Source organism: Channa argus, chromosome 1 (genome assembly GCF_033026475.1).
Source record: "Channa argus isolate prfri chromosome 1, Channa argus male v1.0, whole genome shotgun sequence".
NCBI lineage: Eukaryota > Metazoa > Chordata > Actinopteri > Anabantiformes > Channidae > Channa > Channa argus.
Window position 1 is genome coordinate 41811470 of NC_090197.1, and position 27358 is coordinate 41838827.

General features: G+C 38.2%; 1 protein-coding gene across 7 annotated transcripts in view; it reads right to left on the reverse strand.

The window, feature by feature from the left end:
- khdrbs2 (KH domain containing, RNA binding, signal transduction associated 2) overlaps nucleotides 1-27358 on the reverse strand; it is a 68032-nt gene that overhangs the window by 4355 nt on the left and 36319 nt on the right. For 3 of the 7 annotated variants that reach the window (XM_067522826.1, XM_067522782.1, XM_067522833.1), the window contains 8 exons: nucleotides 26146-26273; nucleotides 24466-24649; nucleotides 15247-15329; nucleotides 14455-14513; nucleotides 13253-13336; nucleotides 10591-10643; nucleotides 8714-8798; nucleotides 7647-7708 (listed from right to left, as the gene is read on the reverse strand). In XM_067522826.1, coding sequence (XP_067378927.1) covers nucleotides 10594-10643; nucleotides 13253-13336; nucleotides 14455-14513; nucleotides 15247-15329; nucleotides 24466-24649; nucleotides 26146-26273 — 588 coding nt within the window. In that variant the 3' untranslated portion in view covers nucleotides 7647-7708; nucleotides 8714-8798; nucleotides 10591-10593. Of the gene's footprint in view, nucleotides 1-7646; nucleotides 7709-8713; nucleotides 8799-10590; nucleotides 10644-11056; nucleotides 13337-14454; nucleotides 14514-15246; nucleotides 15330-24465; nucleotides 24650-26145; nucleotides 26274-27358 lie in introns of all 7 variants that reach the window. The other 4 variants (XM_067522790.1, XM_067522817.1, XM_067522809.1 and 1 more) reach the window with 4 other exon arrangements.

A 27358-nucleotide genomic window follows, 5' to 3' on the forward strand; every position in this document is an offset into this window, starting at 1 on the left:
GTGAAAGCAGAGGGAGAACAGGGAGCACACCTCTCTCACAGCTGCGTTGGTTAATCTCTTTGTTGTGGTTCATGGCTTCAGCACCCCCCTGGGGGAACTGGGATTTCTCACTTCTGACATGCATTTTTTTATCTTCACCAGGTCTCCTGCAGCAACCACTATAGGCAACTGCACTTTTCCTAAACCCACCACGGTCTGTGGCTATGGCAGGCCACACACTTCAGGGCGAGCTTTTGCTTTCAGAATTACATCACTGTGCCCCCCCCCCCACCAGCATATCGTGAACATCTCACAGGGCTTAGATGGCACCCACACTGACTGATGACTCCATTTTTTTATAATTGTATTTCGTATTGGGTTGCCCTCGAGTCACAGAATCTGCTTTGGCCTTAGCCCCTGAAAATTTGCTGAACGAATCAAATCAATCAAGAACTCTGCAAAGTTGATCTTGTCTTTTCTCTATCAAGTGATTCTTTTTAGATACAAATATTCTATTTTTTTTTCTCATTCACACAACATGGACTTTAGCTTTTTAACATGGTTTTGTCATAGTTGTCTTTTACTCCATCCTTTCAGTATTGTGGAGTATTTCCAAATAAGACATCACTAATACAGCCGCACGGGTTGCCACACTGATATGATGAGGTCAATATATGCTCATAATCAGCAACCAGTCGGGCAATTTTCCACAGAAACAAAGCAGCAGTGAAGGACTTATTCAGTATTACTGGACCTGAACTGTGGCTTTGCAGTGTTTTTGATGTAATGATTAAGTCCAAATTCAGACCCCAAACTAATAAGATTTTGCAGTGGACAAGTAAGAAATGGGGGTCGGCTGTAGCTCAGTTGGTAAAGGGAGTCGTCCGCAGACCACAAGATCAGTGGTTTGAAGTGTTTCTTTGCAAGACACTGAACCCCCAACAGCCCATTCCCCTCCCCATTTGTGCAGTGCCAGTCCAAGCTCGGTAGAAATTGGGGAGGGTTTTGTCAGGAAGGACATCCGGCGTAAAAACTGTGCCAAATCAACATGCGGACAATGATCCGCTATGGCGACCCTGAACTCATGGGATAAGCCGTAATGACAAAAAAAAAAAAACAGTGCACAAGTAAGAAATATAACTTAATGCATAAATAAATAGTGTATTATTTAAATAGTTGAAATGGGGTGTCAAAGACAAAGCTGTACTTGTACCTGTACCCTAAAATCACATTGTAATAAAAACAAAAATATATATATATACATTTTTTTATTCATCTGCATGACTCAAACATCATGACTATCCTCTGATGCATTCGGAGAGTAACAATGATGTTTCCCGAGATAATGGTACACCCTCGATCAGAGGTTGATCAGACCCCAACTCCTGTCCCAGCAGGAGCAACCAACAAATCACTGCTTCTGATCTCAAGTCAACTGGAAGTTGTGTTCACAGCTTCCAGTTGTCCAGACATATCTACCGCTGTGAATCAACTTTAAAGCTCCTTGCCAGTAGCATGGACAGCCACTGCTTCCTTGAGACTGCAGTCAAACACTTTTCCAAGGTTATTGACTATATTTTCAACTATGGCTGTTTCTTCTGGCACAAAGCTAAATTTCTCCACGACTTTGCCTCTGTTTTATTCAAGTGACCTGGCTAGTTAAAAGCTCATTCTTGCCCAGAAGATGAATTTCTCCAGTAGGAAAATCCACCTACTGCTGGGTACTGATGGAGGTAGTGCGATGGATACTGATAGTGGGGTCGTCCATGAATATACTCATGTGGGTCTACCACACACTGGGGCCCCTGCACTTAATCCCGACTGCACCATGTTCATGGCGGGGGCAAAGAGAAAAATATTGTACAGCCAATTATAAGCTCTTTCTCTAACCAGCGACAACTTAATATAGCAGCTTCAAAGGTTACTGCACATGGTATTAGTCCAACGTAGTCTGCATTAGTTTGTGAGGTATTGACCTGTACGCATTAGCGAGATTAAGTCAGAGAACAATGAGCTCCAGACGGTGCTCGTGTACTCCTCTAGGTCTTCGGGCCAAGCTGGCTGCGGCTGCAGTGACCACCTCCTGGACTTCCTCCAGACAGGTTCGCACAAATCAAAGTGCAACATGGCAGGTAGGTGGTTTATCTGTGATGTCTGAAGTGCTAGGTCTTGCTCTCTGGCTGGGGCATGATAAATGATTATATACGTGCCAAGAGCAAATTGAATGCATAATGTAGCAGCTGAAAGGTAAAATTAGTCTAGCGAAAGATAAATAAGAGTAAAATACACTTAGGCCAAAGTTAGAACGTATTTAAAAAGTAATGGGTGGTTTAAAGGAAAGTAATGCTAATTTCGATTCCATTTGAAATATTTTATCATGCATTTGTGGTGTAATGTTAAAATGTTCTTACTGGTCTGACAATTTTAATTAGCCTTAAATAAATGTGAACATTATTGTATACAAAGTTTTTCCCACTGCATGTCACGTGAACTCTTTTCAAAAAAGCCGAATCAATAACTCTGCTATGCTGCGTACTGCACAGTGACCTATTTGCTTATAGTATGTGCAGTAGTTTCCTGCACCGATCTGACTAATTTTACTTGTTTGGCTGTGAAGTACTCCTAATAGAAAATGCAGACGCTTGTCATATAGCATGTTTTTCACTGAAGCACCCTGGGACAAAAAGACCCAAACCTGACCTTGACTGACAGTCAACTGCTGAATCAATAGTTGGCTGTTTTTGTGTGAGCTAAATGGATCATGTTGCTCTCTGAGCAGTAGTTGCTGTAGGTACTTTTGTTATCCAGATCCAATCCAACAACTGTGTTATTTTTTTCTCCGGTTTGAAAAGAAATACAATCAAAGCAAAACAAAACAAAAAAAACAAGCTTTATTGGGGACGTCTGTGAATGTTGACAGATATAGGCATTTATCCAACGTGTCATCTTGCACTGTAATTCATGTGTGAATGAATAGCTGTGGTGCCGTTTACAACAATCTTACATTTCGCTGAATGCACTTTTGGATTTCCATGATTGATGCAGCTGATCTAAAATAATGTCTCAAATGTAGTTTACATCATGAAAAACTATAAAAGAAGATCAAAGTTGTAATAAGCAGCAGTAAATGAGACAGAAAGGCAGGTTTGAATTCTGAGACTGGTTTCTACCCAGTGCTTACTGTAGCTGTGTTAACATGACCATTAAGAACAAGAATTGGAATAGATCATTTCTATTACTCATAAGATTAAAGTCACAATTTTAGAATTTTATGTCAGAGATTCTGCTGTGTATTACATGTGGGTTACAAATGAATAAAACTGTGAATAATATAGATATTAAAACGTCTGCAGTATAATATTTTACAAACCATCACTGCTGCACTATGAATTTCTTCTTATTATGAATTTATATATATATTCCTGTATGTCTGATTCTTTTAGTGGAAAAGATGACTAACCTATGGCATCATCAGTCTGAATAGTGGAGAATACAAAGATGTTTGCTTTTGCCTTTTGTGGTCTACACAAGCCCAGTTGCCAAGGAAATATTTTGTTTATTCGTAAAATGCTATTTGTTATCTTAACATGAAGATGTATTTAGCTGCTTATATCTGCATTATGCATGAAAACACTCACACGCTGGGAATAGAGTCAGACTTGTTTGTTTCGAGAGAATTGTTTAGCTTTCCTTGAGCAACTAATGGCAAGTTTACACCTTTAGCACCAAATATCTTAGTAGATGCTGATGTATTATTCTTTGTGTCGAATATCGTACGCCATTATGTTATCCTGTTACAAATATTTCAAGATAAACTAGACCCTGCATTTCCCACAGTGTTGCATACCACAACATTATGTGCCTCAAACAGCATTATATTTGTGAAAATGCTTTTTGTACTAGCCGACTTCATCAGTAGAAAACACAATTAGCACAGTTCACTTGCTGCTTACTTTATCCAAATGCACAGCGCAACACAACATGTCAAAACTCATCATCTCTCCTAAAATAGCTCTAATGAGCTGGGGGGCTGGCTTTTGTGCAAAAGGAAGCCAAGATCAGATAAAGTAGACTGTCTATAGTAGCATATAACTTTCAAAAAACTGCAGCTCAAGCTATATATCCTCACCTTCTGTCACCTTGCTCAGATCCCAGCCTGCTGTCGCAAGGGAAACAACATGAAAATCATCAAAACACGTCAAGGACTCTGACTCTGCACACCATTTCATCACAAGTGCTATGCTGGTGAAGAGGCCCTTTTAGACTTGGGTGATTATAAGCCCTCATTTTCTATTCTGGCTCATCAAGCAGCTGTCTAAACAGAGCTGAGTTTGCTCAGGTACCCGTCTCTGGCTGGGGGGAAATGCTGTGTGTTAAAGTTATTACCATGCACTGTTTTGCATCATTGAGCATTTTTGGGTACTCGGCTAGATCCTGACCCACTTTGGTGTCTTTGTGTTTCCAATATTTAGATCAAGTGATATTGAAGAAGACAAATGCCATGCTGTCTGACAGGCTGTGTGGTGGCTATATCGCGGAACAAATGAATTAAACAAATACCAGAATCAAGGGGTGAATGTGTTGATGAAACAAGTCTGTGATACAATTGAGTGGATTCATCTCTTTCCACCCCCAAAATAAAAAGATAAGAAATGGATGATTTTCTGCAATAAATCTGACTCTTTAGCCCTGCAAGCTGCTCAAAGGCGAGAAACTGAGATGTGCCTGGCTTATAAGGCTATTGATTTATTGTTATGTAAATCAAATATGAACAAACAAATTTAGAGAGAAGGCATTTATTTAAACAGTGGGACACTTGTATTGCTCCTATCAATCTCAAGTGTTAATCACCATGTGCCATATGTGGGGCTGCAGACGCCATTATTCATCATGACTACCCCTCAGAAAATGACACGAGGCGTGGGCTGTGACTGGCTGCTGTAGTATATTCTGACTGCAGTCGACACGTTGGTCTCGTAAAGTAGATGTGCCAGAGCGCCAACAGTGGGCTTGGCTTGCCTCATGAACTAACATGTTCATGTTGGCAGCACATAAGTGAACCATTTATTAGAGACATGGGAACAGACACAGGCTGCACTTGGGCTGGTAATGACAGCGGCCGCCAGATGACAACAACACCTCTCACCACAAAAATGAGGGGCAGACATATAACAGTGGGCGAAATTTAAACCCACTACGATAAAACTCACCAAAAGTGACGTCATTCTAAAACTCTAACTCTATTATCTGAAGCAATTTGGCTAAAATAACAAAATTCTTAGTAAGAAATGACTAAATTAAAACTAAATACTTCATTACAAAAACATCAGCTATTGTCCACCCGGGATGTGACTTGTTGTCTTCTTCCACTTAACAACCTGAAAAGACCTTAAAACAAAAGCAAAGAAAAAGAGAAAAGCCATAGATACACCTTAAAATGAAATTCAAAAAGAAGCAAAGGCCAAAATACTGGCAAGTAAAGCATTTAAAGTGATAGTTTGACATTTTGGAAAATGTGCTTATTTACTCTCTTCTTAAAAATTCTGTGTATCGTCATCTGTGGATCCTAAATGTGAAGCTGTAGTTTCAGGAGATAGTTAGCTTACATTACTAACTATAGGGGAAAACCGAGCAAACAGCAACTCTGTCCAAAGGTGAAAAAGCAATTTGCTCACCACTGGAAGCTCACAAATTGATGTACTCCAACTTGTTTGTTTAATCACTACGAAACAGAAGTATCAGAATAAAAGACGTGTTGTTTTTTAAGGAAACTGACCTATTTCCTGTCTATTTCTTTATTCTAAGCTAATTGTGTCCTAGATGTAGCTTTACTGTACACACGGAAAAGTGATTTCAGTCATGATCAAGGTCTCTGCAAAAATGCAAATAGGCACATTTCCCAAAATGTCTAATTACTCCTTTTTATACACAGTATATATTGTCCAACTATTAATATGACAAACATGTTGACATCTGTCTGAATTGATTTGAAGGAAGAATGATAAATGACATAGTGTCCTTGGAGAGCAGTGGTTTGTATATGCAGCGAGCTTCTGAGCCCCAAGCCTGACATTTTGTCTGTGTGTGCATCAAATATAGTACGGTAATTCCCCTCAATCCAGCGACTGTCTCTTTATGGATCCCCCAGTTATAATCTGTCAACATGCGTCTGACGTCCAGGGTGGCACTCTGGTACGGAGAAGCAGCTTTTAGCCAGAGACAATCAGCTCGTCCTTGGGATGGAGATGGAAGGAGATAAGACCTCCCCACTTTCACCTCAACCTTTTCAGATGAGCTGTTATGTTGTCTCGTTAAGAACAAATAGGTGCAATTATTTGAAAAAGCAAATAAAATAAAAAAATAAGGCACTAAGCCTGAGAGTCAGTGTGAATGAGCGTGCAGCCGTCATTTATTTGTTCACACAGTTGTTGACTAAATTAGCGAGTACAGCGTGTTGCATATCTGAAAATGTCTCTCTCTCTCTCTCTCTCTCTCTCCACCAGTCTGAATTAATAAGCAGATGGTATAATTACATGACTGCAGAATGTGTTGGTAGCAGCTCGAAGTGTGTAACCTTTATTTTCAATCACACATATTTATTCCGATTTTTCCTCTGTTCTTGTCTCATTACTAAGTCAGCGCAAGAGCAAGATTTAGTAGGATACACAAATTAGAAAAGGTACATCGTGTGAAATATATTCCTGAGCTTTCTCCAAGAGAGATTGATGCATGTTTGGTGAATATCAAGCTACAGTACCACCAGCAGATGCTTAACTTAGCGCAAACACAGCTGAGAGGAAGGAACAACTAGACTAATCTGCCCAACAGCAACTCTAACATTTGATATAAAACACTTTATCTCATTATTCCACAAAGCTCAAAGTCCACAAATGATACAAAATGGTTGTAATGGGACAATGAGCCAGGCTATTTCTCGGCAGGGTACAGTGACACCCTTTTTAGACAAAGCTAGGGAAGAGATGAGATAAGATACGATAGACAATGTTAACTAAAGCTAAACACCTGGCTATACGTGGCTTCATATGCATAACATAATAGAGCAAAACATTAAAAAAAAGCCGAGAATGTTGAACTATTCCCTCAAAATAAAGTCTTAATTGTGGCCATTGTTATAGCATCAGCACTGCAGAAATAGTAAATATGAACAATGCTGGAAATATTTTTCTGAGAGGCCAAGGAAACAGTATCCTCAAATGAGTTTTAAAAACATAACAACCTTTACTCAAATATTGCAACCCATCATTTGCAGGTGTAGATTAAATGAACAGTTATTACCTCTGAAAGTCTATTAAGAGTTTTTCACAACTTAACCTTAGGGATCCAGGTTTGTGTAGGCTACAGTGCGATGTAAAATGTGACCACAGAGCAACTAATAAGACATTCAGATGGTCCATAATGAAGAAGAAAAAAAAAACAAAAAACGTTTTACAGTCTTTCTTTCTTTTGCTCTAGTTTCCTTGGCCCCACTGGACCAGATGATAAAAGTGTTTCCAGCAAAGCTCTCAAGCACGAGCCCAAAACCAATAAACGCAAAAATAGCAGATTTTCTTCTAATCTTTTTGGTACAGGTCAACTGCAAATACACAGACAATAGTGTTGTTCTAACAGGGAAAAGTAGCAGGTCGTTGATACCATCACCTCCTTACCTTTTACCTTTCATCACCTCTTTACCATCATGTCCCTTTTCTCTTCAGGTCCAGGTTTATCTCTGTATACATTAAAAACACAAACAAGTTAATATCAACCATTTTAATCTTTACTTTTTCACAGAACAGATGCATAAACAGAGGACATTCATTTAATAGACTAACCTATAGTCACTTAGGAGTGTTGTGGCTGCAGAAAAAGTGTTGTCAAAGGGGATCAACTTGGCAAAACAGCAAAATAAAAAGCTGCAATTTCTTCTATTGTACCAGAGGCTGAAGGCCAGGACTGCCTAATGGACAAGAATCGGCATGGATCCATGTGTAGAATAATGGAAAGTCTTGCAAAGTCTTTAAGCACCAAGTATTTGTGCAATACAAGAAAAATGCACAGCGAATAATGATATTTATTTTGAAATGCTTTTTGTAATCTGAATTTGAGAGGAGTTTAATGAGTGGCATTCACTTTAAGAAATGCATCAACATCCAAAGCAGGCTTTGGGATTTCAGCTCTTGGCTGGTTTCGAGCTGGCGGCCAGCTCGTTATGAAAATGGATCTGAGAACACTCCTGGCAAAGGCTGCATGAACATCACTGGCATACACAGAGTTTTCAGCAACACTGATCACTTCCAATAAACACGAGAGTTAGTTATGAGAATCAAGTCGCAGAGCAAACAGAAGGTAAAAACAGGGAATCATAATCTGCATCTTTTAATTTGTTTCCTTCTTGCCAGTTTTATAACCTCTTCATTGTCCATGAAGACATATCCCTTAATCATTGTGCTCTGAACTGCTTTTTTGCCATGTTCCCCGAGGTCCCTTGTCAGAGCATGTTATTTTATTAACATTTTTTAATAAGAAGCTCATTGCTGTAGCTTGCCACTAATTAACAATAATGCAATGTTAACAAAATGACAAAAAAAATAGGACATTGTGATCTAATTTTACACGAGCCTGACACAGTAATTCTTCATGTGATCAACAAGTAATATTTTCAACGTCAGTATCAAGGAAAAATGCAGGCAGCTTTATAATTACTGTTTGGTGCTGAGCAAATTCAAATACATACCGAGCTACCTTACTGATAAAGGACTCAAAGATGTCTAATGACTGAATCTTCAGTCCTCTGGGAGCTGGTTCCTGTGCTTTCTGCTCTGGGAAGAAGCACAAACAGATTTTACTTTGCGAAAAGACAATAGGAGCATGATGCGAGTCATGTTACATTATTGCATGAGAATGAGACTATATGAAAACAGCAGAAATTTTTTCTGTGCATAAGTGTAGAAACACCATAACTGACTGATTTGGGCACCATATGAGCAGCAAAGCTGAAGCCAGTAAAAAATAAATAAATATGCAAGTTGTTCTGACAACTGGCTCCTCATTATACAACAATATGAGAAAAGACAAATTGAGAAAAGCTAAAACTGATTACGGTCTTTAAATAAATACACAGTTTCAGCTAAAAATAGATTGTTCCTGCTGAAGTTATTCATTATAATGTTTTTTTCTACAGAAAGTCATCTGTTTTAATTTTACAAGTTCAGAACAATTACAGAGCTCACACACAGTTCCTCTTGTGACACTTGCAGCTGTAAAATGTGAACAACTGTGACTGACTCTTTGTTCTCGACACAAAATGAAGTGTTAAGTACTGCAAAGCCTGCTGTGACAAGAAGACAATAGCCCTACATTTGTAACTTATGGGTTTTAAAAGTTTTATTATGATGAAAAGTGATCAGAGGCTATTTAAGTTAAATTGTATGAGTGAAATTAACTCAGCTCTGAAGGAGTTTTCCCGCTTGTCTGAATCAATCTCTTTATTATGCTTTGCAGACATCCTCACAGGCCATCAAGTATGATGACAACTTGTGGTGAAAATCAGCAGAATTGCTTTATAATAAAAAATAAATGATTTTAAGAAAACTCATGACATATTCATGTATTCTTAGAGAAGACAACAATTTACTATCAATACAGGAGCTAATTTTGCTGTATTTTGCACTTCTGGGTCTGCTTTGTTCCGTGTTGTCTTTCTTCTTGTTTTGCATTATCAGCACAAATTTGCAATTAAGGTGCTTTGCCTGTGAATACACTTTCAAAAAGGATGGCACATTTGGAAAAATGTCAGTAAAGAGCACGAATTATGAATAGGTCAGCAGATATCTGTCCGTAGGGATTAAGTGTAGCTGTGTTTGCACAGCTACTATACACACGTAGTGATACTAAGAAGTTTAGTACAAAAGAGCCGGTATGGAGCAGAAAGCAGAGGTGAAACTTTCATCCAGATGACACACACCAAAAGATAATATAGTTATAAGAGGTATGACTGCAGTTAACATTGTATTTATTTAAAATATGATCAAAATTCTTCTGTTTCTGAAACTGTAAAACGTCTCTGGTCAGGTGTCAATCATTTTATAACTATAATATAATGTTTGCAAACACATAATTTAAGTCATATAGTCAATGATCTGCTGTTGGTACATGATAAAGCCTTTCTTAGCAGTTTTTACTGTTTTTAGTAGGCTTGTCTTCACTGTATCTCTTTTGTTTCCATTACTTTAATTGCTTGTGTATGCTTTATTGTCTTTTTAATGAGCTGCCAGAGTTATAAAAACTGTGTACTGTATTACTTGAAGTTGATGTAAACAAGCTTTAATGGTAAATTCATGAGAATGGAATGCAGTGAGATGGAAATGATCATTCAATCCTTTATGAACAGTGAGCGGCAAGAAAATATTCATCTTAATCACAACACATAAATGGCCTATTTTAAACTATAAGCCATGTCAGAGTAAGCATGAAGCCTTTTATTACCCAAATAAGCCAAACCTGTTGTTTTCCTGCTCATTATGTTTGAGTGGGGAATCACTACTGACCGCTGATGGTTTCGACTGGATGGCTATAATAAGCATACTGTGCCACGGGAAAACAGCCACTGACCTGTTACACTCCTCTCTGCCGTGACCAGATCCCACTACAGTGTGTTTCTACATCTATAGGGAAAAACACAAACACTGTGAAAAACATGTCAATCTCATCTAACACCAATCATAAACAAGCATAGAGTGACAGACTGCATGCAATATTTTCATGTGTGTAATGTATACAACAGGTATTTCATTCCATCACTGTGAAAAAAGTAAACCAATTCAAGGTGATCTAAATATAATAAAAAATATCTGAGGCGTTTTAAGCAAATTTTTTGAATATATTTATATCACTGACGTGATGTTTAGGTGGCCGAACATTATTTTATTGTTTTATTATTGTTTATCACAGTTTAGCTAAATCTAGTTAGAGTTGTCCAGAGATTTCATTAAACAGGTCATTTATTTGGGGTTAAAAAGGGCAGGTTTACTTTTTTTAAGTGGAAGTTATCATTAGTTAGCATTATTATTAGGGTTACCTGCTTATCGTTTAGTCTTCCTTTCAGCCCCGTGATCTACACTCTCAATGAGAGCCAGGCTTCAGGTGTACTAATCACAAAAGAGAATTCAAATCGCTAAGTGGACTTCAGTTTTGAGGTTTGAAGCACGGAAAGTTACAGTGCATATACAACTTTCTCTGGTTAAATGATAGAAATACATAAAGAGGTTAGCAGAAACATTGAGGAGTAGCAGATTAAAGACACTGCACAATGAGCGTGCTGTTTTCATTTAGCAGTTACATACTGTATGATGGTGAATGCAAATATCTGCACCACGTATTGGCTCATTATGCTCATTACGAGCCGGCTCTGAACGCCGAGCTTTACGGTATCATTGTGATAGTATATGGGGATTTCTTACCTCTCTTAACTCCGTATTCTCACAGTCAATCAGTGTGTCTGTTTAGTGATGTGGGTTCGGAAAAGAAATGTATTAGTTTCTAAATGCGAAAGTGATCAAAGATTCCAGGACGAATGAGTGGGAATATTAAATACTTAATAATAATAACAAATAATTCATTTAGGAAAAGTTATTTTTTTTAATGAAATGCAGTAACTGTTACATAAAAGCAGATGTTAAGTTTTGGAAACAAAAAAAATTAAAAGGTCTTGCTTGTTGTTAACAAATTGTAGAAAAGAGCTCCATGGTCCCCTATTTAGAAAGTCTTGCACACTGTGTTGAGGTTTATGTTGTTTTTATTAAATGTACAAATACAGGTTAAACACAGAACAAAGCACGCATTATAAATTACACACTGTACATTGTTAATTGTTTCAATCCAAACATAAAATGTGTTTTGCACGATTGCAATATGAAGAATACCAAGAAGTCGTCACAGTCTCATATAGCAAATTAGATATTGGGAAACTTGAAGACCTGTCGGTTTTGGTCTCTAAACCTTGAACATTTTTTGAAACACGTTTCTAGGTAATTTACTTTGCATTTAAGTTAGAATTCTGCAAAAGAATTAGGTTCCAGCTGTTGCCTTTAATGGAGCTTAATAGGTCATTTTGTTTATTAAAATAATGTTAGTTACAACAAGCCACAGTTACTATGAAAAAGGAAGGCGACGCTTCTGCAGATCTGCTCTGGTTTGCAGCTTCAACAAACAAATTAACTGGAGAACTCTTGGCTGACTTTAAGCCAAAAAATAAATACATTTGTGGGAAAAAAATTTGTCACGAAGAAACCAATCTGCATCTCACAAGGGAACATTTTCACTCTAAGGTATTAGTCTGGAAAAGATCCACTTTAACCACACTGAGCCCACAGCCAGACCAATCACTGAACTGCTGAGAAAGGTGATGGAGGTTGAAAAAGGATAATGTCGAACTCGATGTGAGTGCCACATTTTTTGCACTGCCGTTCTGGCTGGTTAAGGTTCCCTCCTGCTACCAAATTATTCTGGGTGACCTACAATAAGCTAAGCGGGGCTTCTGCGCTGAAAACATTTTCAATAAAGAATAAGTTTAAAACTAACATGGAAAACCATAAATGTGCTTCTCAAAGCTTAGAGTGTGCATAACCATTCAGGGTCTGACAACACAGACAGTGTGTTTCATGTGACACAACATAGGAATAAAGTCTAGTGTACAAATGACAAACCAAAAGAAGAATATCGTTGGTGGAACAGTGAAGTCAATGGTTGAAGTCACTAAATTGTCTTTTTCATAATTGGACAGTGAACAAACTAACATATTGTGAAGTCTCCTCGGTTGGTTAGTAGACCTCGATAATCTCTGCATTAAAGGCAATAAATGGAAACGTATTTGTCAAATTCAGACACACAACTTAGAGGACGTTTAATTTCAGAAATCTGCCATAATTACAGGTTTTGGAGTGAAGGTGAAGGGCACTCAATCAGCTGATTTTAAAAACAACTTTCCTTCAAATGGAGGAGTCTGTTAAATGTCTCTTTTCTTTTCTTCTCAGTATTTGTCAGAAAAAAATGACTTTATTATTTAAAAAAGAAAACAAAATGAAAGTACTATGATAAGGTTAGTTTTTGTGGATTTATGTGCTTAATGGGCTTATTTATTTGTTTCATTTTCCAAAGGAGACATACAAAAAAAGTAAATGTTACAATAGTTTATGAGGAAGTAAAAAAAAAAAAAAAAACTATATAATTGTTTTTAAATTGAAGGTTACATATCTGGAGCACCTTCAGTATCTACCATAGGGATGTTTTCTGTAGCCCCCTCTTGTCAGCCGTAAAGCAGGGGCTTTGAGACTGGGTCGGGTAGTCGACCACTCCTCCTCTGCAAAAACAGTGAAAAACACATAGCAGAAGGCCACTGCAGTCACTGTGCTTGGAAAGTGTGGGTCACAAAGTCAAACTGTGAGCTCAGGTATCGTGTACTTTCCTTACACAACCCATTTAACCAAAGACAAGAAAATTCAAGCCAGCAAATTCTAACCCAGGCTGCATAGAGGGTTCTCTCCACAGAAAATTAATTTCATAAGCTCTTTGGCCTCTGTTGGACCAATACTAAGATCTGACTGTCAGCAGCTCCTTCCTTATAGCCAAATTACATAAAGATGGCCAACTCTGCTGCATGGCACATTGCACTGCTTCCAAATAAGAAAGTGTTTATGGAGCAGAAAATCAAATCATTGCCCCCTTGGTCTTGGTTTGGTTCGACCTCAACACCTCAGTGCACAATTCATTGTGCTGAAAATGAATGAGGCTGCAAACACGTTGTGGCAACTAGCTTATCGTCACTGTCATGTAACAACCTTGTAACTCTACTTTTTGCATTTTTAACATTTCTGCTTGAACTATAGTTTTCCATGTTTTGCTTAGTGGTTTAAAGGTATGTGCACTGTGCTTTATCGATCAGTTCGTACTTTTGAATTACCACACAGCAGAGGTTACTCAGCCGATTGTAACAGCCTTTCTGGAATAAGCCTATTATGGAGCAGATCCAAAAGGCAAAACACTCCACCTTTACAATGGGCATCGGTTAGCCCCCTGAACGTCCGCTGGCACATTTACTGTTCGTGTCAAAGGCAGCTTGTGGCCAGGAAGCTATAAGGAGTGAAGCGTGCAGGAACAGTTCCCTGTGTGAGGATGATTAGAAGTGGACTGGAACCACAGAGGTTTTGCCTGCGTTTCTCTGCTGTAAAACATCTTTTAAATATCACCACAGCAACAGACAGGATTGTACGGCCAAGACTTTTTTATGTGTGTGTCAGGAACAAATTTAAACTAGGTCAGGTCATATCAGGTCAAAAACTCTTTGGTAGATTTTTAAATTCTGCACAGTATGTACAAATTTGACCACACATGTAAATTATTGTTTTTTAATCAGCACAACCCTTGAGAAATTGTCACCAGAATAAAGTTCCGCAAAGTGCAAGAATAAGGTCCTCTTACCATAGTTGTTGTAGGATTCATCACTGGCTCCATGTCCATATTTGTAATATTCTGAAATGCTGAATTGAACAGAACGTCGGGGACAGAACAGTCAAAATATACCACCCGTCTTCACAATGTCGTTTTTGTTAGATGTGTAAGCTTGTTAAAATGTTTTACGTAAAACAATTTGTGAGGATATTTCCTAATATTCTACTTGTAATTTATAAAACAAAAGCCTAATCCTTTCAACAATGTACATACATCTTTATAAAGGAGTTACAAGCACATTTGATCTTCATTTAAAAACAAACTAACCCCTTTTCTCAGCAAATATTATGCAACAGCACTAAATCACGTATTTATTATCAAATAATTTCTATCACTATTTAACATTTATTACTATATAGTATTTATGGCAGCAAAAGTGTATGCAGAAAAAATTATGGTGCCACCCATGTTATGCATGTTACTCACTGAATTTAGTCATTTTTAATGGCACAGGGAAATGGTTACAGTGAAAACACAATTGTATGAGTAAAATCAATCCGTTGCTGGTTTTGCTCTTTGCATTGGATTTTCATTAAATTCAAAGAATATAGAGAACAAACTCAGTAAAGTAATTTACAAAAGGTGAAGGTCTTAATTTAGTACTCCTGAGCTTTTGCAGTGCTGTAGCATACAAACATGGTGATGACCTATTAGTTGGCTGAAGAGAGAGCTGAACTAAGGCAGATGGTGATTGAAAAAAAAAAGGAGTTGAATGACAGTAAAAGCTTTTTGGTTTATCTAGCATGGTAGTGAAAGCATTACCTCTTTGCCTGGTTGTTGTAGTTGTCCTCATAGGCTTCGTAAGTCTCGTCGTCATATTCTCCTCCATATCCATCATCGTAGCCCTGTGGGGAAACACGCTGTAAGCATTAAAGTCGACTTGTCTTCTCATCTCTCTCCAATTCAACTGGTTAGAGATGAATATAAAAACAATCAATACTTAGTCCCATGGGCACAGTCCATTACTTTGTGTGATAATAGGAGAGGAAATGGGCAAAATTCATGTCCAACAGATATTATTGATTGAGGTTTGCAGTGGAACATGTCTCACTAGTAGACTCTAATGGACACCTCCTGAGCCTTAAACAGCAATATGGATCTAAACTATTGACAAGTAGCTACTTAGACAACAAGCAGAGAAAGCCAGCAAGTAACTACACTCATATTCAATAACAATAAAAATGGCTATGGCAAAACAACAGGTCGCACACCGTAAAGAACAGCTGTATAGATGCTTTGCAGGATGTTATTCATCCTGTACATTTATAAAGCAGTTCCAACACTTTATGCTGCCTTTGTTTATACTCTATAGTTCTTCTAAACATGTACTGTTGTCCTGTTCCATCACAGGGCAAAGGTGATTCTGTATAACAATGTGTTTCACAGTGACGGTGTGTAATGTTATTGTCAAATGAGAATAAGCTGACAACATGAAAGGACAACATGTCTGCAGCTTAAAGGCCTGTTGTAAATGCTGACGCTGTGTCTGAGATGCTTTTTTTTCTTAGTGTATAAATTCAGTTAGTGGTTGTTTACATCTACAGAGATCTCTGTTCTTAACCGAGTTATGCAAGTAACTCGGTTTTTGAACAATTCAAGTAAACATTATAACTCGGTTAGAAGGAATCACAGCAGCGCTGCCTTAGAAGTTTCTAAAATCGAATCGGTTACTGTTGCATACAAACATCTAACTTCAATTATTTAAGTCTTTTGTTATCTGCATAAGCCATTCAAGGTTCACATATTATATTTAGAATCCTCGGTTTCTTTCTGTGTTTTAGACAAAAACTCAGAGTTTCTCTGTATTTTCATCTACTGTATTTCCTTCTGTTGGAGTAATTTCCATTACAGAGTGGGCATGTCTCCACCACTTGGTCTAGTAGTAACTTTATCCATCTGACTTTTTTAGTTTCAGCTGATTTACTTCTTAAGCCTCTCTAAACAAGCACAGTGTGCTTTGACCGTCCATCTGCCACAAGCCCACATACGATGCGATTCAGAATCATCATATGCTCATCTGACTTGCTTTTAAATATGAGTGTGCACTCAAAGCAATTAAGCTTTCTGAGTTAAAGCAAGTGCTTGGTGGACATTTTGCCCTGGGTTTCGCCTTTTGGCTCTTTTTGGAGGAGGTTTTAGGGGCTTTATGCAACCTGAGAGAAAGCCTACAGGCTTTACTCAGGGGAAAAAGGTAATTTCAGTGCTTGCATGTTTATAGGATTTATGTTTTTTTCTGTATTTTTTTTTTTTACATTTAGTACCAAAATGCTGATGGACCAGTACTAGATGTGATTTTAAATGTACAGCACTAAATGACAGTGAGCCTTTCATGATGGAGCTTAATTTAGCATGTCAGGTCTCTATCATGGAAACCACATGTGTAGGGTAAGTTGTATAATAAATCATCCAAATGTTATTTAATTTGCGTATAAAATGTTTGCTGTCCAAACATTTTATATTAAATTAAATAACTAATTTCATAAGAATTTGTTATTTCATTCATTGGTAGGTTCCAGCTTCTGAAACAAAATGACAGCATTGTGGGGTCATTGTCTGTCTAAGGATGCTACACATAATATTATGTCAAATGGTAAAAGATTTATCGATGACACCAGTGATAACCAGATTGAGTAAAGTCAGCTCTTGTCTGCTCTGTATAATTGATGGACCTTGCTTATTTAAAGAGATTTAGCAGAGTTTAGAGTGCTTATGTTCCTTTTTCACTGAGGCTAATTGCTTCTAATCCTTTCCAAACCTGCTAATTCAAGTCAAGCTCTGCCATGATGAAGACAAGTGTTCATTATCTTTCTTAGAGATAGAATAATTTTTTAATCAACAGAATAAAATGTGTTGAAAGCTTCAGTAAAGAAGGTTTATGTCTTAGTAGTGTGTATCCCTCCACGTCTGCCTGTAACAATAGAGCAATATTAGCTTGTATAAGGTGAGGCTTCTTCTGACAGTGCAGACACATCAACGCAATAACGCAAAAAGAAATTACATTTCTGACACACTCTCCTTCTTCTGTTGGTAAGTCAGATTCAAACAGCTCCGGTTCCTGTGCAGCTTTATTTGTGTAAACGTGAATTTGACTAAATTAAAGTTAGGGATTATGTGAGGGATTAAGTTGTTCAGGGGTTCCAATACATCTCATTTTCTTGCATGACTCTTCCCCCACAAAGGCTGAGTCAGAGAACTGCGTATCTTAGTAATTGACCGTTTTGTTAGCAATCCCATGTGACAAACTGCTCCACACTGAGCCATAACTGTAAGGCAATCATCGGATTAATTTCAGTTCAATGCAATATAAAAATAAACCTTTAGTTATGATAAAGTATTACAGAAAAGTGAAGTGATGTAGCACTTGAGTTTTTTACAGCATATGTATTAAACAGTGATTTATAGCATTGCGCAATAATAACATTAGCATTTTGCCATATAAAAATGTCAGGGTTGTTCTTGGTGCATTAATTGTGCGAAATAAAATACAAAATAAACAATAAGGAACAATTCATTTGGACCCATAGGCTGTGACACTTTAGCTGTTTGTTCGCTAGAAAGAAGTGTGTGTGTGTGTGTGTGTGTGTGTGTGTGTGTGTGTGTTTGTGTGTGTGTGTGCCCAGCTCACCATGAGGAAGGTATTGATAGATATCTTAGACTCATGCTGCTGTTTACTTTTCTAACAGAGCAGTTGTCTAGTGTATGTGTTTACATCAAGAAAATGTTCGAGTGCCTTCTGTTATATAGTTACTCAGCTAACAACTGTGACGTACAGTAAGTGTTTAGGGTTAACGGACCTTATACTGTGTTCAGAAATATTTCAGATTAACTACGAAATGTATATTGCTATAACAACAACTTATGTCAGCTCCATATGCTGAGGATGATGGTGGGATGTGCCTGAAAGCCTTGGAAAGATCCAGTGGAAGAGCCTTCAAATGGTTTGGTTGTAACTGAGAGGATCTGTATACATACAAGTTATGGATATTTATTTGTTTGGACAATACAGATGTTGTTAGAGAGAAACATGCAACAGAAGTGTGATGAAGCCTTGTCATTATTCAATGTCAGCTCAAAGAAAACCTGACAAAACATTCATCACACTGACTTATCTCTTCGCTGATATCAGTGTTAGTCTGACCCACACAACATACCCTGTGTTCAAGTTGGACAAGGTACTATTCGTAAACAAACCAGCCACGAATGAATGAGGCTTGATTCGTCTAGTCTGACACTCATCTGCAAAAACAATTAACGCTGGTCCTTAACGAGGCACAGGAAATAAATCAACTGTTAACACGAGGGGGAGGGGGGAGTCCTCACTCAGTGTAATTAGGACAGTGAGAACCTAAAGGCCTTTAGCACTGTGCTTCATTATCAATTGACAACCTGTATGTCCCCTGACAGTGACTGATCTTCATAGGGAGCTGCCTGTGAATGCTTCTTCACACAGCAGAATGGGGAGGAAAATTAGATTTGCAGCCCTTTGTCTCAGTGAATAGATGCTGCCCTTCACTGCTTTCTACCTGAGTAAACGCTGTCAGCATGCACCTTTTGTTGTCTGTTACACACTGAAAATAGGAGTTTACTTTTCAATATATTTCACACTTGAACACTGAGAAAAAGGGAAACTTTTAACCCGTGCAAAAATTGTGATGACACTGAAATTGGTTTAGTCGTGTGACATGTTGGCTTTAGGTAGGCTGAAAAAACTAAAACAAACAGAAATCTGACAAATAACCCGTATTCCAACGCCGTTAACTGACGTGCTTGCAAACTTTAGCATTAGATGTATGTGTCTGCTTTTTCCTTGCACAGCTGAGGACATTATGCATTCTACCTGAGTTGTTCTTCTATTAAATATTGGAGTGGAAGCATGTGTCATACATCTGTTTTAATAAACAGGAGAGTTCTGCATGAAGAATTTCCATAATTAATCTAACAAATGTGAACTCAAACAGTGTATCTGAACCCATTGTTATAAAGCAATTATAGCAGCTGTGCGTGGTGTCCTTAAAAGTGGCCTGAGAAACAGCAGTCCTTTGAGAAATATACAGAACCTGACAAATCTCACGCATCTTTTATGTTCATGAAATAGATGATATGGGGAGACTTTTTCCCCTTTTCAAAAGGGTGTCCTTTTGCTTTTTCCACAGTAGATAGATTAGACTTTTTTTTTCTTCAAAGCCTCCCAAAGCTCTGTGTTTAATCACATTATGGCATTTCCCGCACAGACTCAGTATGGTTGCAGGGCTCAGGTTTAAAAACCGAGCTATGCGTTTCAATTTTTACCACCAATTTGTACAATTCATGCTTTGCTGTGAGGGACAGAATCCCGTATCACTCTCAGATTCTTCTCTTCTATCATCAGCTATGACATTAAGAGATACGATTTGATCCAGATGGGATTTGATCTTTACCATTAAACTAAGGCCATGGTCCCAGTCTATACAAAATACCATCAATCACAACTTTAATCTTCCTCTGCACTGCCTTTTGCACTTTTCCCATGGAGGAGCTTTTACTGATTACAGTGAAATGTCTCACTGCAGCTATTTCTAGGGGATTAGTAACATTCATTTATTAACAAGTGTTGAAAAGTTGAATCGTAGTTATTAGCTGTAATTTTAGTACTGCAACTTTATCTCCTAAAATTCAATGAGAAATGATTCCTATTAATAACAAATTACTTAAACCTCTAACTGAAATGCTGACTCATGTTTCATACTGAACTGAATATACACATAGAGAAATCTGCAACAACTACAAGTACTAGTACAACTATTCACTCCTATGCCAACTTTTTAGGGAAACCAGCAAGAAACAAATTTAATGGTACAAGGGGCCTGGTGGCTCAGTGGTAGAGCATTAGGTTGGGATGCAGAAGGCAGCGGGCTCGAATCCCATCCCACCAGGTGTGGCCCTGCCCAGCCACCAAGGGGGATCTTCGCGAAAAAAGGGCAACCGACGTAAAAATCACATGCCAAATTAACATGTGCAACGACGACCCCTGAAGGGACAAGTCGAAAGCTGTTGATCTTTGACCAAGAAACTAATTGTATTAATGCCGCTAAAATACATAGAATAAAAAAGTGTGACACATCAGATCAAAGACTGGTGCAAAAATAAAACAATTATAATTTGTCAGAAGATGATTACTGAAAGAGAAGATACTATATAAAAAGGCCTTTATGACCGGATAAAAGATCTGCATTTTCTGCACCCATGTGATTTCACTTTATGGCTCGATGCTATTCATATTCTTTATGTACTAGTCAATCGTCAGGCATGTTAAATCTGATTGATTATTAGTTTGTATTGTAAATAATGTTTTATTAACAAATAGTTTTGAACAGTAAGTCACTTCAGCTTAAAAGACCAAAGTGTATTGGCCTATGGATCAGTTGATGCTTTTTGGGATTAGCGAATCACTAAAGGGATTATCAATTTATCAGACATCAGATATCCACCCGACACATGGCAGATGATTTAGCGGCACTGCTGTTGCATTATGTTAATATTGTTCAACACAAGTGAAGGCCTGATGAATATCAGTCTCTGGATTAGGAGGATTTCATGTGAGAATCTGAAGAATCTGTTACACAACTACAGTACATCGGTCCAGAATCCAAAGCCAATATTTGTAGCTCATTTCATGAAGGTGACACCTACATTTCTACTTGTTGAACCATCTCAACCTTCCCCTATAGTAAAGCACTACAATCCACATCACTTCTGAAGAGTTGCTATCCTTTAAGAGGCCCTATAATGTTCACTGTCACTGTATTAGTCTTATGACATCAACAGCTTGGTCCATTAATCATTACAGTCTCTGTAGGAACCAAATATTACATGATATCCTGTGTCACACAAACATAGCAAATGTTCATAGCAACATCAACCCACAGCGAGCATAAAACAACAGTCTGTCATTCAATAAACGCAATGACTGCAATATACATGATGCATACACAACTTTAATGTATATGTGCTGGCTATGAATAAGCTGTCTTATGCAAATCTGGCTGAAGACTCTACAACACTCTTAATAACATGTTGTCTTGACTGGGCTTAAAAGCAAAGGACAATGCAAATGAAAAATGCCATGATGCTCAAGGCTTTAGTCATGCAACTAAAAAGATTTCTTTTGGTGATGGTAATCCATGTCCAGAGTTTAGATAACGGGGTTTGCTTCAAAGCCTGACACTTTCCCCCCAATAATTACCCATTGTTTTTTACTAATATCCATCCATCCATTAACTACATCCACTCATCCTGGAGCATCTCAAGGGGGGACTGGAGTAAAAACCCATATGACATTGGGGAAGAGTGGGATGTACCTGCACAGGTCACAATCCCAAACACACTCCCACACACACGCACACACACACACAAATGCATACTCGTGGATTCGTGAATGCTTTAGAGTCACTTATTAACAGTTTGCATGTCTTTTGAAGCACATAAAAATCCAAACAGAACCGGGGAGAACATGCAAAGAGAGGTGTACAAGGGCCCAGTTACTGCTAATTAAAACCCCACTCAAACCTGCACCTCTTTACATTAATATAATGGCAATGTGATATGTGATACATGTCTTATTGCCAGCCTGGCCACATTTACATGAAAGTCAGCACAGCAGTCTTACATGGAATGGAACAGAAATAAACTACAATGCCCAACTACAATGGTTCATTATAATGAAGGCCACTGAAGGCCGAGGTGCAAAAATAATAATAATTGCTAGCAGCATGAATAAATTGTTGATTTTATTTTTCAAATGACAGTATCAGAATATAAAATATCAATAGCATTATCCTTTAATTTCTTTCATGAAAAGATCTTTGTCAATTTGTCCTTGAACTCTTTTACAGAGCAACAGCAAACAGCGCTTAGGAAAACTAAAAATGTGTTTTTGCTTTTGGCAAAAACACGCTGGGCAACACTCTGCACATCTGAATAGTAAAAGATAACTTCAGTCATTGCACGAAGAGCCACACTCTGAGAGGAACAAAGACAAGTGAGTGATGGAGTAAAGGATACAGCAAGGTGAGACAGATAAAGAGAAAACATTACATTCATAAATTATAAAGCAAACTGTGATACACGATAACAACCAGCTTCCTCATGCTTTCCACTGAAATTTTAAATCAATACCACCCTCGATTAGGTACAATTATGGACTTTGTCACGGTATCACTTTTATGAGACAGAATGACAGTCTGACTGAGTCCATCAGTCAACTGCCTTTGGAGAAATCCACACCATACCCATACACACTATAGCACATATTTCCCAACACAGGATGTGGCAACAAAGACACATCTGCTGCTGCAGATCTATTATTGTGTTCAACTAGACTGTACAGTGCAGGACTCGAGCCCCTTACAGTATCGTATGTATTCAATGACTGAAAAGTCAATAGGTAACAACAAAAAATGTGGACTTTGTGTAAAGCGGTCTTGCGTAATGTTGTAGATGTAAAAAAAAATAGCAAAGTGAGATATGAGGAAAGAAAATGTTCAGGATAAACTCATCTTTCCATAATCCCCTAGTCTCTGTGCTCCCATCCTCCTCTCCAACCTCCAATTACAAAGAGAAGAAATGCCTCGCTTTCTCACTCCTCAGAAATACACAGGCTCTACATCAGAACTCAATTTGGTTTGGTAATGAGACTGCGCTTGTGCATTTCCCCATGCAGACAGCCCAATCTTCAATTGCCAGCACACATGGGGGCTTTGCTTAGCAGGAAGGCTCTGAGGAAATAGGCTGGTAAAAGTGTTGCCTTTTTTCATTTGGCTGAAACTTTGAGCTCACCTTGTATAGTCTTTTCAAAATGACCTTGAGAAATTTTTAAGATCACAGGACAAGCAAGCTTGTCCTTAACTTGGGCCTTGAATATATATATAAACATAAAATAAATCCTAGCAAGTGAAATAATCTGGTATGGGGCACTGGTCAACACACTAGCGACAGCACCAAGTGGATCAATCTTTTTTGTATGTTAATGGAGCAGCTGCTTACAACTCAGAGCATCACCTGCTTGTGCCTGTCATCATACATAGGTACTTTACATTTATAGCCAATATAAAACTGACCTGGAGCACATATGTGTTTTTATAGTATATGTATCACTGAATATATTCCCTTTACAAGACCATATTGGTGTTTTATACACTTTAGTTAACTACAAACCAGATTTACTTTAATGCTGTTGCTCCCCCCAGACAGCTGCAATTGGTTCGGCATGTTTATTTTACACACACGTGCCCCAGTTTAAATTACGCCAAAACAAGTTTCCTTATCAATAGTCCTATGGAGTTCAATTTCTGATGTCACAAAAGCAAAGGTTTCTGCCAACTAAAATCTTAACTCTATCTCAATGTTTCTCAAAGCACCCCAGGGTGCCTTAGGGCTGGCCGAGAGCACTGGAACATTTATTACTGAATTTTGTACTCTAAATGCTGAATAGCATTTCACTGTATCAATGAGAATGCTTCATCTTAAAGATAAAGTTGTTTTGTTTTTTCAAAGCAAATTTTACTTTTGAAAGAAAAAAAAATGAATGCATTACTTAAATCAAGTAGCATAATTTATGGTAATTCAGTTTGCTGCTACACGGCCACACACAGCATGTTAGATGGCTTTGTTTGTTTCTAAGACATGAACAAATGCGAAGAAAAGAAAATGATGCCCTGACTGAAGGAACTGAGATGGATTTCTGATGCTAAAGTAAACTTGAAATCCCGCAAGTTGATTTTAATGTTGGTAACATTAATGATTCCAAAAGCTGCCTCAAATGTGCAGTTAGTCAAAGAAAAATATGATGTAATAATTTCCTTGCACTATATTTTCAAATATTTCTGCCTCTCCGTGTAAAGAGAGACTCCTCCAGATCACATGTAAAAAGAGATTAAACAAAGTCAGATTTACACAGAACTATCAACTTCAGTTTTGAGTGTGTGCAAAGAGGATTGGACTTACATAGTCGTCATATGATTCATGTGTGACTGCTAACAGCGGGGGCCTGTATTCAGAGCTCCCTGCTGCCCCCCTGGCTCTCGCAGCTCGTACCTCCCTCGTTACAACAGTCGTGGGAAGTTTGCCGTGTGTCGTTGCTGCTGTCCCCCGAGGTGCTGCTGCACTTCTTCCTGTGCCTCTGTGGCCCCTGGTAGAACAAACAAGCAGACAAACATGGCATCAAGAATGCCCTAAGACTATTACTCTGTAACGTCTGTAAATAAGCCATGATGATTTTAGTGGAAAGTGAAGTTAAGGCTGTAAGAAATCTGTTAAATCCCTCTTATCGCAGCGTACGTGCAGCCTGCCTCAGTTGGTGGCTGTCGCACTCCATGCTCGGGTGAAACACAAGATTAGTATAACCTCTGCTGGCACTGAGGTAGATTGTGTAATGATCACATGGGTGCGGAGTGTCACTTTATGTCTTTTCCTGCTCTACAAACATGCCTGTGGGATGCAGCATTGTTATTTCAATAACGTGATGGAGCAGTGTCACATCTCCATCTGTCTCAATCTCCTCAGTACACTCAGCTTGTAGTTTCAAAGGGAGTAAAGACTTATTTAGTGCTGATCAGTAAGGTATTTATAGGCTGAAGGACATGGGCAGGCATGGGGAATTTAAGATCAATTGTTTCTTTTATGAAAGTGCAATTGTCCGCAGTAGGATCACACAAACACTGCTGGGACTGCAGGATGGGTTTAGCAATGCGAAGCTGTCTATTGTGTGCTAACTTACATTTTAACAGCAGCATGATGTAGGTGGACTAGGATACCCTTCGTCCTTTGGCACATCCTTCACTAGGTAACAGGCTATTGTCATCCAAAAATACATACACTCAAAGGGGAATTACTGGTGCATATTTTTCATGGAGATTTACAATAATCGCTTATCGGGGTGCCATAAGGAGCAAATCTGTGTAGGGAAGTGGTGTTGACTTTAAATTGGGAGTGTCCCATGTTACTGCTGGATTTAGCTCATCTGCATGTGCTGCTTGAATTAGGCCAAGCTGCCATGGAAAACCGTACCTGCTTATTCCTGAGGGATCGCTACGGCCCAGGTAGATTACAGACAATTTGCTCTAAAAACGAACTGTAAAGAAGGCTGGCAGAGGCAGGCATTTCTCATGAGCAGCTGCATGCATGGCTAAGCCAGCCAAATGGTCTGTAACATTACGTTTTGCTGTAGCTGGTCCTGCCTACATCAAAAAAAACCCTCCTGAAGTAAAACGTTTTTTATATCACAGTGAACACCCTTTAAATTCAGATGTGCGTTTTGGGGATTACGTTGCGGAATTATCATGGGGAATATTGCATAACCGGTGACAACAAGCAGCCACCAGGGGATGTTTACAAAACAACACCATCAACAAAAACAACAACCTTGATGATGGGTGCATACGTTGGAATGAATCGCATGGAGTTTGATTCATGATTATTGGTTGTCTTTAATTTGTTGTATCCTTTTCAAGCCTCCTGATAATATACTGTGTATTGTACGCATTGGAAAATCTGTTATGTTGAAAACAAAAATACTAGCTTCAGATAGAATTTGCTTTTACAGCAATGAAAGTCATTTTACGGGAAGATTTTCATATTTTCTCTTTCAGAACCTCAAACGTCTTAACTTGAAATTCATAATTTTACCTTGTGGATATTGCGCTTGCTGGTCGTACACTCCTCCCTTGTGCCCTCCTCCCTCTGCTTGATTCATCAGAGCCATTCAACAAGGAGAGCTCTCTCAGTTGCTCCTGTCTGATCTCATCGTTGTAGTCCTGCGAGTACAAAATACAGCCTGTAAAAAGAACATTTGTTTCCTGACTGCAACAGATGCTCTCAGCAGCAGCAAATGTCAATTACAATTATCCTGACACACGGTGCTAGTGGTGAATGCTCAACGAAGAATATTGTCTACGCTTATGTTTGGACACAACACACAGGGGAGAGTTTAGCAAATAACAAAATGACAATGAATTGTTCGGAAGCTATGTGAATTTATTGTTAGCAGTACATTTGCATGATTCTAGGTGGCTAAAAGACAAAATCAGAACAAGACTCAATCTCACAAACCTTTCAGTTGAAAAGATGGTGGACATAAAAGGAAATGAAATTATAAAAACCTTTTCCCACTTTAAGGCAAGAGAAATATATTCTTTATTTTGTCAGCACACTGCCTGTAATTGACAGTTTCAACAACTTTGTGTGGAATATTGTTATCTTGTGATTCCAAAGCATTTTTCTCAACCTGTTATCAAACATGATACGGATCATTACACAGCAGATAAGAGAGTGGACAAAGCAGTATTCATTATCTTGTCATTGCAGACAGATAAACAGGCTTATTTCGTAGAAACAGTTAAGCCAAGCCCACAAGATTTGCTACACCGAGGGAAATGTTTTTGTAATGGAAAGGAGGCCACAACTGCTTTCTCTGGATGTCAATGGGTTTGACAGAGACGTTTTGTAACTTCCAAAAAGCATATTTAGAAAAAAAAATGCAAACGTAGAGATTATTTTGCGCAAAGTTAAAACTGTTTCAGCTTTAAGTTAGTTTTCAGAAATGTGAAGCAGCATAAGAGTTAAAAACATTTTCTGACAGTCCACATCCATTATTGCTTTTAAGTGAATGACATCACTCTGGGAGAAATATTCCAACCAGTAAATTAACTGCACATTGATTCATGAGATCTGATTCTGTCCAAAGTGCATTGAGTAGTGAAGGAATAGATAATGTTAATGGGTGTGCGAGTTCTCACAAATACAGTATAATCTAATATTCTGTGAATTAGTGTCACCTTTTCTTTTTTACGCCCTACTTCAAACTCCCCTCTGTGTATTTCCATTATATTTTATTTCTAAG